The sequence below is a fragment of the Lycium ferocissimum genome, chromosome 7, assembly GCF_029784015.1.
Source record: "Lycium ferocissimum isolate CSIRO_LF1 chromosome 7, AGI_CSIRO_Lferr_CH_V1, whole genome shotgun sequence".
Classification (NCBI taxonomy): domain Eukaryota; kingdom Viridiplantae; phylum Streptophyta; class Magnoliopsida; order Solanales; family Solanaceae; genus Lycium; species Lycium ferocissimum.
In genome coordinates this window covers 14,663,346-14,679,187 of record NC_081348.1, presented here as the reverse complement: position 1 = coordinate 14,679,187, position 15,842 = coordinate 14,663,346, and the positions used below count along the sequence as shown (strand labels likewise).

Genomic DNA, 15,842 nt, shown 5'->3' with positions numbered 1-15,842 from the left:
TTAGGTGTAATAAAGTAAATTAGTTGATAATTTTAATCAAATGACTAGAATATTCGATTCATTTTAGTTTTGGAGCCACACAAAAGCAAAAACAAAATATTAAATTCCCGTAGTCCTAAAATACAGGGTTGGAAATGAAACCACATCAAATTAAACCCCAAAATACATGGTCAAAACAATATTCTCTTTTTTTAACTTATAGGCATCGTCTATTTATAATAACTGTTACACAAAGGCAATATAAGAAAATTCCTTGCTAAAATCATATATAATATAATAGAAAATAAATGGATATTGTCTTGACCATGTTTTTACTTTTATTTTAGCTCATCTCTTTTACATATTTCCCTATAAAAAAATCTACACAAAAAGTTTTAATAGGAAACAAATATACTTTGTACCCAAATCCGATCTTAGGTTGGAAATCATTAAAAAAAAAAGTTCTTCTTGGCCTTTAGGGTGGATGATATAGAATTAACTATTAAACCAAAAAAAAGGTTTGTTAACCAAAACTTGATATATAATATTATTAGTACTCATGCAGATCATTGCAAAATTATGGATAAAAAAAGCTTCTCTAGGTAGAACAAAAAGATGGTCAAAAGCTGCAAACCTCAACCCCCACCCCCTAACCAACAAGAACACTTATATATATTGTGTGTATATATATTTTCATTTCCTTGTATAAGTTGAGCATATCGCGGGAAATCAGATAAAACTTTCTTGGAACACCTAATTTTTCTACTTCTATATGGTTTAGAAGCTATAGATCTATTTCTTCACCTCCTCTTACCCCACCACCACCACTCTCAAACCCCTCATTTTTTCTTGATCAAAGCATCATCAAAATAACACTCCCCTCTTTCTCTTTCTTTCTTTCAAAAGAAACAAAGGATTAAGGTAATCTTCAAATCCAATGATGCTCATTTTGATTAGTGTGTAAGAATATTTATCATTTCAATAACTTTCCATGTACAATACTTTAAATAATTTGAACTACGTTACTAGGCCTGCACTGCACATATTTACATATACTTACAAACATGTTTCTTTAAACTAGTGTTATTTTATTACTTATTAGTTAAAGTTCTTGGTTAAAAGCACGATGAAATTCGTTATTCCCTTTTTTGTTTTTCTTTTTTTTATAATCTTTTGTTAGAGCAGGCCGGCATATAGACAGAGATTTGTCCCATATTCTTGATCTTTAATTATTTACTAGTATTACTTTCTTGCAATTCTTAATATTATAATATAGCATGCCTAGAAAGAAGAAGTTTGTTTTAAATTTTGTTTGTTTAATTAACTTTGGTGGTTGTACGTAAAATTTATTAGCAGAAGATTAATGGAGGGACAAACTCATGGAGGTACAGAAGTGAGAAGACTTCACATCATATATTTTCTGAGTAGAAAAGGTCGTATTGAACATCCTCATCTCATCAGAGTTCATCATTTTTCTAGAAATGGCATTCGTCTTCGAGGTTCCTTCTTTAATCTAATTTTTATTTTTCCTATTTTCATTTTTCAATTGTGAAAAATGATTTGATTTATATGTGGTTTGATTAATGGTGTTTAATTTCTTAAATGAATGGATAATTATAGATGTCAAGAGATGGTTGGGAGAATTGCGAGGAAAAGACATGCCTGAATCTTTTGCTTGGTCATACAAGAGGTTAGTGCAAGTTCTTAATCTCATGAAATTTCTTGCAAGTTGAGTTGTTAGCTGAAAAATTAGAGTTCTTCAAAAAAGAATAAAAAATAAACTTAAACTTAGTGTTCTTCTGTCAATATATGAATATGGATGAATATCCTACTGGCTTTTTTTCTCTTTGGTTCATACTTAATTAAAAGGTGTTTTACTCTGAAGTCATTGTTAAAAGAAAAAATTTAGGAAACAGAGTTAGTTTTGAAATGTATTATGGGTTAATTCTTAAATGACTATTATCTGGTGGTGCACTAAGGTAAAAACTTACAATATTTGTTCGCTAAGCCGATAATATAACATAATATGTCTTATTCATATTTTTTTTTTATGATTTAACTATGATTAATTATATATATATATATATATATATATATATATATATATATATATATTCTCAATTTATCACTTGATTATGATAACTTATAGTGACTTGGTATACACATTAAGAATTTGAGTTGGGAAGTCCATGTTCTTGATATAGTGGTAGTTTATTTGGGACGGATGCCTCCTAAAAATTACGGAAATGATAAGTCAACATTGAGGTATCAAGCGATTCAATCGATAAGAGCTCTTGGTTTTTAAATAAATCGCAGTACATAATGCACTAGACTATCCAGTAAAAATTGTCTACATGTGAATTAAGAGTTTAGAATGAATGGATATATTGTGTTTGAATTTTTGAATCTTGTCAATTAAAATCAGAATCAAGGTACAAATCTCATTTTACAAGTAACATTTAATGCTCTGATCCTCTAGTGGGAGTCACGAGAATCAATCATATCACACCTCAAGATCAATATCTCAATTAATTGTGCTGGAGATATATGATTTGGAAGTTGAGATTTTTTTCCTAAAATAGAAAATTGAGGAAGTCAAAATTGTGATGCAGGAAATACAAGACTGGATATGTATGGCAAGACTTGCTGGATGAAGATCTCATTACTCCAATTTCGGACAATGAATACGTCCTTAAAGGATCCCAAGTTTCATCCATCACCCCTATTAAAGGCAAGGACAATTTTCACTTTCAATTTTCCGGTTAATCTCACCAATTGTCACTAAACTTAGACCTTGTAATACTAAAGTGCCGATTATTTTTTTAATAGTAAAATCACTGACCTAACTATCTGTAATATTATAAAACTAGTTTAGTTACCATTGGTGAAATTAACCCTCCAATTTTCCCATTCTTTTTAATACAAAGTCAATTATTATATAATCAGATTACTAATAAAATAATTATAAATAATTATCTATTACAAGCATCAATTGGTAACCTAATAAAAATAGTAACTAATTCACTATCACAAATTAGACAATGTAACATCTTTTTATATATTATAACTATATATAAGAGGGAATCAAAGATTTTTGTAGTCCTCACATTGAACTTTGATCCTATGAAACTTTACAAGTGGCTTTTGTTCTTTTCCTTGTTCTCATTTTTGCCCTCATTTATTTCCTAAAGACAATCCACTGGGCCCTTTATGATTGGTGTTGCTATTACTTTTCCCTACCTATTCTCACTTTTACCATTATTCTTTATTCCACCTTGGGCCTTTGTAATTGGTCAATATAATAGTGACTTTTTGTGAATATTTTTTTGCTCCTTATTACATTAGTTTTTACTCCTTTATTTCAAAATATTTGTTATGTTTCACTTGGGAAGTCAAATTACATAAATTTTAACAAATATTTTAAGAATCTTTTCACTATATTGATAGGAGAATTGCAATTTATAGTATTTTCCATATATTGCAATTTATAGTATTTTCCATATATTTTTTGAATATCTAAATTTTAATTTTAAAATATTGAATTAATCCACTTAATTTAGCTTCGAAATTAGTCAAATTGCCGTCATATTTTGAGACGGAGAGAATATATTATTTGTCCTTATACGTTTAGGTAAAATTAGGGTAACTTTGGAGCCAAATTTTCTTTTACAACTGAAGCGTTTATTAAGTATTACAACGCCTTTATTATCCTTAAAACGTCCAATATTTTGCTTCTTTAATGAGCTTATATATGCTTTTTATCCTAAAATTATTTTGATAGTTTTAAAATATTTTACTTTACTAATGTACTTTAATTATTATTTTCTAATATTCTTGTAGGATCACTAGGTTAATTTGTGTAAAGATTCTAAATTAAGGTTATATTTATTGCAGTATATATTTGAAGTTAATGATTTTTTTTTTTGTCGTGTTGGATGATTCTAGAAGATGAAAACATGAGTTTTATTAATACGGGTGATAATAAAATACATTACTAAAATATTAAATGAGTTTAAGTTTAGCGCTAAATGAGTTTAAGTTTAGCGCACAATGAGTTAGAAGCAAGGCGAAGCTAGTGTGCCGCCGACAGTTTCGATTGAATCAGGTAGCTTAGGTTCACAAACTTTGTCTTTGTCTATAGATTATTAATTTAGTATTGAATAACTTAAAAAATTAGAAGTCAAAACACATAAACTCCAAATCTCCGCTCTGCATCTAAATTGAAGTAAATAATTTCATTAACAATGAAAGTTAAAATGTTAAAAGTTTGGGTTCGGACTTAGCACTTGCCTCGCGAAACTAGTATATATTATCATTGCTTAAATGATGAACATTTTGCCTTATGATCTTTAAGTAGGCTTTTGGACCAAAATATGGACTTGGGCATCTTAATCTTTCCAAGGGTCAAAATAGTGAAATGCATAATTCACAATTGAATTTAAATTTAGAGGGGGATCATGGTACATGTAATTGAGCACATAGTACAATATTTTTATGCTTGTATTGCTTTGGTTAAATGAGAACCGCTGAGGATCAAAATAACTCTATGTTATCAGTTCCCCTGTTTTCAAAGGAAGTGATAGCTTCAGAAAAAAAGAAAATATTTGTATAGAAATAACCCCTAGTACTACTAACATTTTTACCACCTCTTCTCATTAAATGAATTTCCCCGTTTTAGCATAAATTTAGTTCCTTTTTAGTGTTGGAAAGGACATTCAATAATCAATATCAATAATTACTTATTACAATCACTTCCAAAAAGGTAAAATCCATAGATTTAGTGAATAAATTATCAATCAATCTACATTCAAATCAATCTTAAGATCTCTAGATAAAAAGTTCCCATCTATTCAAGAAAACAAGAAAGTATTAAGTGAACTTCCCTTTATAAATGTGCTAATATTAAAATTTTGCAGATGCTTCATGTGGTGAAAAAGGAGTAACAACAACCATGCAAAAGGAACAAACAAAACCAGATCAAGATCATAATCAAGATCCTTCAATGGATTCATCAAAGAAAATCCCTTCAGAGATTGAAGAAGAATCTCCAACTTCAACAGTCACCACAGATTCACCAAAAATCCAAGAAGAAGAAAAAGTTAACAACTTTGAGAACAGTTCTTCTTCTTTTTCATCAAATTCTTCTACTTCCTCTGCTTCTTTTGGCTCAATGAAAATCAAGAAGAAAACAAATGATCATGTTAAAGAAAATGGAGAAAAAAATAGTACTCAGAGTTCGGAAAAAACGTCGAAAAACCCGAAATTGAACAAGAGTAGAAGCTATTCAAATGGGGCTTCAAGTATTTTCAGGAATTTGATAACTTGTGGAGCTGTGGATACTGATGAATCTGGAATTGTTCCACTTAGAAAAAATAAGACTTCTTTAACTGCTTCTAGTGAAAAAACAGTGAGTTTTTCTTCAGAGATTTGTAAATCAGAGAAACTTGGAGGATCTCAAAGGATTTTTGGTACGGCTTGGAATCAACAAACTAATGGAAGGTAATTTTTGCATTTACTTTCTTGCCTCATATTTTAATTTCCTATGGTATAATAAGGTTCATTTTAGTTAAGTGTGGGAAAACATGTTTTCTCATCGCTTTATTGAATTTTTATAGAAAGAAAATGTATGCATATATCCCATACATACACTATAGAGATTATGAGAAAGAAATAGTATATATTTTAAATCTGAAAGGATTATAACTGATGTTTTTACTCTCGTTCTAAGTTGTTCAAACTCTTAAAAATGTTGACGGCGGCATGGCGGATCCTCCAAAAGTACATTACAAGTGTAGTAGGATTTTTGGAGAGTCCAAGCAACATAACTCCAGTTAAAAGGGGATAGATAGTATATGAACAATAATGATATTCAGATCTTTTATATAAGCGTCATATTTCTTGACGTACATAATACTTTCTTCCTAAACAAGCACAGCAGATTTGAATGTTTGTTTTTCAATTAATGTCATTATTTTTGTGAATTTTGTTAATTATTTTAATGCGAATATGGATTAATTTGTGTTTAAAATTGATTGCAGGAAAAGCTGTGATGGGGCATTCAGTTCTTCAAAGAACAAAAGTGAATTTGGCAGTCGGAGATCAGTTTCTGCTAATTATAAGCCAATCAATGGACCCAACTGCTCGTAAGTTCCTTCACACCAACTACATACTATTAAAATATTCCTTATTACATTCTCCAAAATCATAGTCAAAATTTTGAAGTTTGAGTGCCATTAAAATGAAACGTACATAGGGACTTGAAGAGAATGTCATGTTTCGAGTAGTTTTTTTTTTTCCTTTTACCTCCTGTCTTCCACTTATTGTCATGCTACCTTATGACCTACTCTTTTAAGTCCACCCTGAAAGACATTTATCTCTTTCTTAAACAATACACTTATAAAAATTCCACTAAGTAGAGCAGTAAGGGTGAATTAAGAAAATGTGCAGTGTTATATGCTTATCGTTTTTCTAAAACATCAAAAAGTTTGAAACAAGTTCAATTTACCAAAACGATTAATATTAAGGGCCGGAGTAATATTTTAGTTAAATTGTTTAGTTCTTGCCTGTAAAACTCGTTGTCTTTGTGATATTACATGTGTCTAGAATTGGAGTGATGTTGCAGACTTCTTCCATCTAGCTATCACTACTTACAAAGAGTTAAAAAGATAAAGCTAATTTATAATTCAAAACCCCCAAACCAAGTCAGTCAAAAGAAAAACTGTTAACAACTCTGGTTAAGAGCCTAATATAGAGCAAGTTTTAGATCTTTCTTTAGTGCAGCGTTGGTCAATTTAATATAGTGCCAAATCAACCAAAATGGTAATCTATAGTCAAAGATGCATCTCTTTTTAGTTTTATTTTTGACCTTTTCAGGTCGGCATCAGCCAATTATCAATCCACTTGGCCCCAAAAATAACCCCTTGAATGTGTTTTTATCTTTTTCTTCTTATATGTATTAAAAGAGACAAAATGGAAGAATATGTCAGCATAGTATTAATTTATTACTGTTTGGCAGGCAATGTGGGAAGCCATTCAAGCCAGAAAAACTTCATTCCCACATGAAATCCTGCAAAGGGATGAAAGCTCTGGCAAAGGGTGCTAATTCTGTTAACTCTGCTCCTGAGAAGACATCCAAAGATGCATCAAAAGTGGATTCTGTTTCTGGAAACTGTTTGACTCATTAAATGCCACCTTTCTTATTTTTTTCAATTACAATTTTATTTTTTTTTCAACTTCTTTTGGAATTAGATTATGGTTTTTCTTTAGAACTTGGACAAGCCTTCCATGTAAATTTGAGCAAGAAGGTCCATAGGCAAAAGCCTAAGCAATTCAAGAATTTAGAAGTAAAGTCTCCTTTACTTGTTCAGTAATTATAAGCCCGATTTTGCATCTTAGTCTCAAGTATAGACACTGCAAAAGCTTAAAACTATCCGGTGCAAATCCGAGTTTAGTCAAGCCAAAGATCAACAGAATCAAGATTAAACAAAAAGACAAACGGAAATTTCTAACTTTTGGACGTTGAGAATCTCGAATTTAAGTTTTCTTCCACAGTTTGAAGAAGCAATAAAGCTAACTTCTTCTATACATTTGAATACCGAAAAACTAGCGACATCTACTCTCTAAACTTCTTAGAGCCTCTGCTAAGTTAATGCTACAGCAGTCAGAAAGATGAGACAGAACGGTGTTATATGTTCCCTGAAAGGACCTAATCTAATTGCATCAGTAAACTACAACCAGATTTCCAGGCTGTTAGTAGTCAAGGGTTAGGACCATTGCTGATTACTTACCTCCAAGGATGGAGGAGTCAACATGATCAAGCAAAAACCTATATAACTTCTTTTTTAATCCTTCTACCCTCTCATCTACTCTGTTTCCCAACTTAACCATGTCATCCAACCACTGATTGACTCTTTTGAGTTGACCAAGAAGACTTGCGATTTCAGAATTCCCTTCCGCGGTATTCAGCCCAAATCCCTTGCTCAACGAATCTTCTAAGAAGTTCAAGAACCATGCACGAGATGAAGAAAGCAACTTTTCTGCTAAATTTGCAGCCTGCTTCAGCCCACTCCCTTTGGACCATTCTTCTCTTCCAATATTTGTTCTTTTTGTGGCTGGTAAATGCTGCTTCGCTTGAGATACTGATCTTCGTCCAGTAGAATCAGGACCAGATGGCCCGTTAGTTTTAGGGCTTTGCTTGTTTTTAGGCGGTTGGTTCTCTGCTTCACTAATCGTTGGATTGTTCTTTAGTATAACGTAATGAGATTTCTCATTATCCAAATCTCCCTTCTTGCCTTCCTTGATGAACAAACAGAAATTGGAAAGTTCGGAATCAATTGCAGCTTGAATCCAAGAGGCTGCATTCTTATTTGTAAGATTATGGCAAATTTCTGGAAAGCGATTCTGCAGACACAACTTGTCATTGCCTTTTGCTTCATGAGTTCTCGTCACCAATGATTTTGTAACGTCCGCAGCTTTCTGCATGTTTTGATGAAGGTTCAAAAATTGCTCAACGAGTTGTCCGGCAGGTACATTCTTCGACGATTCACATAGTTCTGCAAACATACTATAGACAGGGAGATAATAACAAATCAGTTCATCAAAATATCAAATTCAAATAAGTCAATGCATAAAGGTTCTGTTTATGTAACATAGAGTTGTGAACAGGCAAGCAGAATACTAGAGATGGAAACAGAAGAAGGTGGACCTACTAGACATTCAAAGAAATGAGTTGATACACAATTAAAAGATTAACCAAATTTGCCCGTATTCAGAGGCAATCAAGAAAGACGCAAGTGAATATAACATAAAAAAAGGTGATCTAATTCAACCATTCCTGCTTGTACATTGGAAAGGATAACACTAGATAAAACATGTCTCTAAGGATTTACTTTATTTCCAACTAATAGATAAAGATAAAATATATCTAGTAATCACAAGTGATGTGTAGGTTAGGCGCATGTAAGGGCATGGCGTAAGCCAAATGGGACACTTCTAAAGAAAGGAATACACCAACTCGAACGGCAGCAAACACCACATAATCTTGCATGGTACCAATATATAAACTATGAACCTAATGCAAGATAGCATTGTAGGATGAACAATCGGGTGGAGGTCAATGTAGTGAATTAAAATAAAACTAATCTAATCAAGATTGGCCCACATAGCAGTATTCTAGAACTACTCGGACAAGAGGTTACACAGAATTTATTTATAAATACACACCAACAGAATATGTGTTTCAAATATTCAAAGGCGCTTATATTTCAGTAGTTTCAAGTCAAGTACTGGTAAAATAACATGCGAAGTAGAGGCATCAAAATAAAAAATGAACCATTACCTCATGCATTGGATGACACCTTCTGAAGCAGCAGCTTCTTCTAATGCATGCATAGCAGACAGAAATGCTACATTCCTATAACTTGTAACTTCCTGAAAAGATAATAATAATTAACAATTTGATAGACAAGCATACCGCTATCATAGAAAACTAAAACATTCATTCTTCACTTACCTTGCCAAGATCACGAACTGTTGATGGAAGTGAACTCCATGAAATCCTTGAGTCGGACCAATTTTTAAAACTGAGGGCCACCTTTGTCAGATTGCACGGAAGAGTCTCATCTTGCGAAAGCTCTAGATCTTTTCTAGTGGGCTTGCTAACTGTTCTTGGTGAGGCAATAAGGTCTAGATCTTTTCTAGTGGGCTTGCCAACTGATCTTGGTGAGACAATAAGCTCTAGATCTTTTCTGGTGGGCTTGCCAACTGATCTTGGGGAGACAATATTATTCTTACTAGTAAGCGGTGAAATGCTTGCAGTTGAAAGCCTTGGTGTTGAAACTTTGTCTAAAGAAGGCTTCTTCACAGAAGGAATCTGCAAAATATCAACTCATCCAATTCAAACACAATCAACATAACATAGGCATGATTTTTTTTCTTCAAAAGACTTGGTCAATATTATATGACTAACCAATAACATTATTCGTGATGACTCATATTATAAGACATACATAAGCAAGCCATATAACTACAGGGATACAGTTCATAGCATTTCCATGAAGACGATAGTCAGGTTGCTTTGAGCTACAACAGTGTTACAATATTTGGATTTAGCATGAACAGTTTGATCCAGTATCCAGTCCATCCATCCATTATGGAATAGAAAAAACCAACATTTGTAGGGTTTAACTTTAATCCAAATATAGGAACAAAAAGTTTAATCTAACTATGAACTTAGTGTGATCTCTTTGAAGAACCAACCAAGACAAGGACATTGAAATTAACCTAGTACATTATTGTCTAACCATTTTTGCCCTAGGTTTAATAATTGAATCAGCACATTGACCAAAAAAGAAAAAAACAACAGACTCCTAGCGTGAGCAGATTGATCCAGTATCAAATCCATCCATTATGTAACAGAAGAACCTACATTTTAGGGTTTAACTTTAATCCAAATATAGGAACAAAAAGTTAAACCGAAATATGAACTTAGCATGATCTCTTTGAAGAACCAAACTAAGAAAAAAGACAAGGACATTGAAATTAACCTAGTGCATTATTGTCTGACCATTTTTGCCCTAGGTTTAATAATTGAATTAGCACATTGACCTAAAAAGATAAAAACAGAAAAGACTCTCCTAACAAACAGAGCAGAGTAATGGCAATGAATAAACAGAACAAAAGTTGCAGTTGCTAACAACATTAAAGCACCAAACTTTACAACTTTGTCAAGCCTAAAAATTAAATGAAAGTCACATTCTTCCAAAAGTCCATCAACAACTAACAAGTGGGGTACTCCCTCCATTTCAAAATAAGTAGTGCTAAGTAAGGGTAAAATCAGAAGAAACCATTAATGCTTCCTGACTACGTGAAACACCACTTATTTTGAAACAAAACGAAAAAGTAAAAACACCACTTATTTTAAAATGGAGAGAGTATGACTTACAGGATCCGAACCCAATAACCCGCTTTTGTATTTGGACCTAGGTGTAGCTGCTCCAGACCCATTTTTCTCACCGGGGCTCCGATCCCATCCTCTTCTAACCGAATCCAAACTCAATCTCCTCATCTCTAACCCATCCACTTTCCCATTTCCAATAGACTGTCTTCTTGATTTTACATCCTCACTCACCACCATCACTCTGTTCACTTTGGGTCGACCTGTCTCGACCCGTTTCACTTCACCATTCTTCTTCCCCCTTTTCGGGTCGGGTCGGGTTCTGGCAGTGAGAAAATCACTTGAAATCAAATCTTTAGGATCACCAACACATGGTCGCCTCTTGGGAACCGGTTTGACACCACGAAGAACCGGAACAGGTGAACCGGAGTCGAGCCGGGTCACGTGAATGAACTGACCGAGTTGAATGTTGTCACTGAGTATCAAGTCAACATCTTGTTCAGATACAGAAACGTAAGCTGAATGCTGAGAATCTGATACCCTTAGATAAAATCCCCTGCTTTTCCATGGATCATCATCTAGTGATGGAACTATACTAATCACCTGAAAAACCCCATAACATAAAAGATTAAAAAGAACTCCATAACAACATAAGCAATGTAATTCCACAGGTGGCGTCTAGGGACGGTAGGATGTAAGCGGACGTTACCCTACCTGTATAGGTAGAGAGGCTGTTTCGGATACACCCTCGTCTCAAAAATAAAAAATAAAAAAAGACAGCAAAATAGTAAGAATAAAATAAAAATAAAAATAAAAAGAGAGAATCCATAACAGCGTCTTAGATTAATAAGTAAATAAATGCACCTAGCGGTGGCTGAAATCATGAAAGACCAAGATTCAAATCAGAAGAAAATTACTAAGTAATATACTTTTATTTTACCGGCATTGTTATTAAAAGAATATTTTTAAACATGCCTGAAGAAGAGCAGAGCGATGTTCACCAGCGACTTTAGTGTCTTTATCATCGAGATGTTGCAAGAGTTTAAGTAAAATACCAGGCGTGAGAGACGCCATTATTATTTTCAATGAGGAACTAGTTGAAGGAAGTTTAAAAACTGAAACACATAGTACAAAAAAGTTTTATCAAACATGGCAGGGCAAAATGAGGAAACTTGGTAACAAATGGGAAGAGCTGCAAGATTTGAGAGAAAGTGAGTGGGATATGGGGAAGAGTGAGTTTAAGCGGATCTCAAAATCGCTAAAGGGACACGTGTCGAATGAGGATGTGGTTAATAGCTGACAGAGTTGCAGAAATGGTACAGAAGAAAGAAGAGAGAGGGGGAAATGGGCGCAGATAACAGAGTAGAGTGCATCTCCGTAAATGAGGAAGCTAGAACAAGACAAGATTCAACTAAAAAGGTTGTGTGGGCTAATTGTGATAACCCGCCACATCATCATGCCACCTAGGCATCACGTGGAACTATTTTTGTCATATAGAAAGTTTATGTGGATGCTTATATGGAAAGGAGACTAGCATTTGTGGAAACATTCTAGAGCCATGGAGAGCTTCCTCGGAAAGTCTCTAGATTCTTATGAAAATATCTAGGAAGACTTTTTTAGAAGACCCTAGAATTTTATGAATTTGCATGGAAAGTCCTTCAAATATTCTAGTTGTGTAGAGATTTCTAAAATATGGGCTTATTTGGAAATATGTAGGGATTTGTACAATAATTATTATTTACATACTAGCCCCTAGATGAGTAGTATAAATAGGAGGGTCATTCATTTGTAAATCATCAAGCAAAAATCCAACAAGTCATCTATAATAAAAAGCCTCCTTCTAGTAAATTTCTCTTGTCTTTCTCAATTACTATTCCCTTAGCGATCTTGAGTGTAGTAATCTAGGCTCACTTGACAAAGTAAGATCGTGAGCAAGTTGTGCAAGAACGTGAGCGAATTATCAAGTGCCGCACGTGCGCTTAGTTGAAGACTAAGGACGTGACATAATGCTCCGAAAATTTTTACCATGTGTGAGGAATGCCAAGTCATACTTGTGTGAGGCATCTGCTTGATTGACAAATGGACTGATGTAGATCCCACTTTCCAAGCAATCAAAGACTCATATTCCATTCTTCTCTATTTGCAGTTCACTACTTGGTTTTTTCCTTTCTTTTGTGCAACGCCTCTTCGCTATTTTATACTCTTTTCGGATCAAAAAAAGAGTCCACATAACTATTTACACATCCCTTAAGAAACTATTCATTCTAAAAAAATATATATATAAATTGACTAAATTACCCCTAATTAAATAGACGTTGGGATTTGATCACATAACACTTAATAGGGGTAAATCTGAAAAGATAAAATAAATTATTTCTTTATTTAATAAGTGGATATTTTTTTTATCTAAGAAAAAAAGGCTAAGTGGATATTTTTTTTTTATCCGGAGAAAGAATCAATTATTTCTCTCTTTTCTTAAATTTTCACGCTCTTTCTTATAGTCCTATCAAACAAATGGATCGATATCATTATTATTTATTCATCTACCTTTCTTTATTCATATACTCTTCTGTCCTTTCACAAATTCATATGGTTGGCTCTTTCTTTTGCCATTAATCCATGTACTCCTCAACCAAAACAAGGAAAAAGAAATCATTGTACCCCAGAACAAAAATTTAAATATGTGAAAGTTTTCATTTCACATTTCAAACAGTTAAATCAAACCCCAAAGGACCTCAAAAAGATAAATCTTGAATAAGAAACTTACACAAAATTTATATTTGCGATAATCACCGGATAGACACCAATGCGACGATAAAACCACTCCCTCCGTCTCTAAAAGATTGTCTTGATTCAAATTATGAGGGTCAAACTAACTAATAATCGTTATAAATTCAGACGTAAAATCTTTAATTTTTTTGAAATAAAAATTACATATTTAGAAACTACATAAAAAGTATTATAAGTCACAATAGTTAACAATTCAAAATATTTAGAAAGTATTTAAAAAAATTATCGAAAATATTTAGAAAGTATTTGAAAAAATTATCGTCAAAGAAAATATCTTTGACTGTCCAAATAGTAACTAAGATAGTCTTCACCAAATTAAAGTCACATAACTATATTTTCCAAACAAGAAAATCACAAAAAATTTCACCTTACTACAAGAAAGTCACAATTGCTCGAAAACCCAACCTTCCAATTAGTGATTAATTTTCACTCTACATTTTAACTTTTTATTTTATTTTTAATCTAACAAGTACGGATCCAATTAACAGAGGACCGACTTGACCCAATTTTTTAACCTTTCGATAGGTGATAGATAATCCATCAAAAAAGTTATAATTATATAACTATTTATAAAAATTTATCCGTCTTTTAGAAATTTTTAGGAAACACAAAAAAAAAAATCCGAATTAATATTAATCCATTTGCGTCTATTTGATTTTGATAAAAGAAAAGCAAGACTATGAAAAGAGAAGTGGAGACAAAATACAGAAGAGGATTGGAGAATTTGAGGAAATGAAGCTGAGAGAGAGAGCGCGCTGACAAGGTACCCACAAAACACTTGTCAAAAGCAAAGGGTGCCCTGGTTTCAGGAGAGCGGCGAAGGAGAAACAAACAGCACCAAGGAGGAGGATGGGTAATAGAAATGGGGCTCACACACTACTTTTTCAAAATATAATCTTCTCACATGCCAAGTCATATTTGTGCCTCACCCACCATAAAACTTTTCCTAATGCTCCTACGTGACACACCCAACTTGGTATACATAGTTGTGGGGTCCCTTGAATTTTTAAATCCGATAATTTACTTCCTAAATGTTTGGACAATTTGTTGGAAATCATTTTCGGAGAAACTTTAGAAAACACTTTAGTACGTAATTTTTTGAAAAATTATTTTAATCTTTATTTTTAATCCGACCATTAGATTTTTAGAACATCATGTATCCTTCTTAGTGCACTTAGGATTGCTTTACTTTTAGTAAGTTTTCTCCTTTTTCAATTGAAAAATGCATTAGCACGCGCGAAGAAAACGTACTAGTCAAGCTATTCAATATTGGTACAATTAGGGGTCGTTGGTTACAAATTTGGTGCTTACACCTTAGACATTTGGTGCGTGAATAATATATGATGAGGGATTAAAAGGGTAAAACAAGACTTCAATTATAAATCTTAGGCATTCAACTCCAAAAGTTAGGCAAGAGAAAGAATTTGCCAAAATCGTATAACGATACGGATTTGTCTTCCACCCACCGATATAGGACTTAACAGGGCTATCTATCGGTTGGACAAGAAGCTCGCACCCTGTAATAACCAAGTTGTCCATTTGATGGGCAGCACAGAAGCTCTCATATCTAAAAGTAAGAATATGTTGCCGCCTCTGTGAAAAGATTAAAAGAACATCATGTATATATATCACAAGGCTAGGCCTACAATAATTAATTCATAACCCTAAACACAAATTAAAATTAGCATGTATATACATATAGAACCTTATTAATTATCCTTATTTCTAATTAAAGAGCTCACCGAGATTCGTTCTTATTTGTGGATTGGTCTATTGGCAATTTTTTCTTTTCAGAGCTATCGCCCCAACAAAAAATATTTTTGTGATAGGCTCAGTCCTTGGTAAAAAATATAGTGAAGTAATCTTCTTTATTCCTTCGCCACACCCTACTACTAAGAAGGATGGTCACTTCTTAAAGTATCCTATATACGTAGGCGAGACAGGAGAAGGGTCAGATTTATCCTGACGGCAGCAAAAGTAATAATACAGTTTACGAGGCGACAACAACATGTATAGTAAGCAGAATCATACGATAACTATAACAGATGCGTCTGAGGGACGTCAAGTGGTTGATATTATCCCTCCTGGACCAGAACTTCTTGTTTCCGAGGTCGAATTTATCAAATTTGATCAACCATTAACGAGTAATTTTAATGTAGGCGGATTTGTCACGAATGCA

General features: G+C 33.2%; 2 protein-coding genes across 2 annotated transcripts; one reads left to right on the top strand and one right to left on the bottom strand.

Moving 5' to 3' along the window:
• Positions 1–705: 705 nt before the first annotated feature.
• LOC132063461 (protein SOSEKI 1) lies at positions 706–7,341 on the top strand. The gene is made up of 7 exons (XM_059456005.1): positions 706–900; positions 1,336–1,478; positions 1,600–1,669; positions 2,592–2,710; positions 4,896–5,478; positions 6,018–6,122; positions 6,995–7,341. Exons 2-7 carry the CDS (start codon positions 1,343–1,345, stop codon positions 7,161–7,163), a joined length of 1,182 nt encoding a protein of 393 aa, XP_059311988.1. The 5' UTR covers positions 706–900; positions 1,336–1,342; the 3' UTR covers positions 7,164–7,341.
• A 147-nt stretch (positions 7,342–7,488) lies between these two features.
• Positions 7,489–12,262, bottom strand: LOC132063459 (uncharacterized). The gene is made up of 5 exons (XM_059456004.1): positions 11,849–12,262; positions 10,922–11,476; positions 9,491–9,850; positions 9,317–9,408; positions 7,489–8,542 (listed from the first exon to the last, which is right to left on the bottom strand). The coding sequence occupies exons 1-5, from the start codon at positions 11,945–11,947 to the stop codon at positions 7,759–7,761; spliced, it is 1,890 nt and encodes a 629-aa protein (XP_059311987.1). The 5' UTR covers positions 11,948–12,262; the 3' UTR covers positions 7,489–7,758.
• Positions 12,263–15,842: the final 3,580 nt, after the last annotated feature.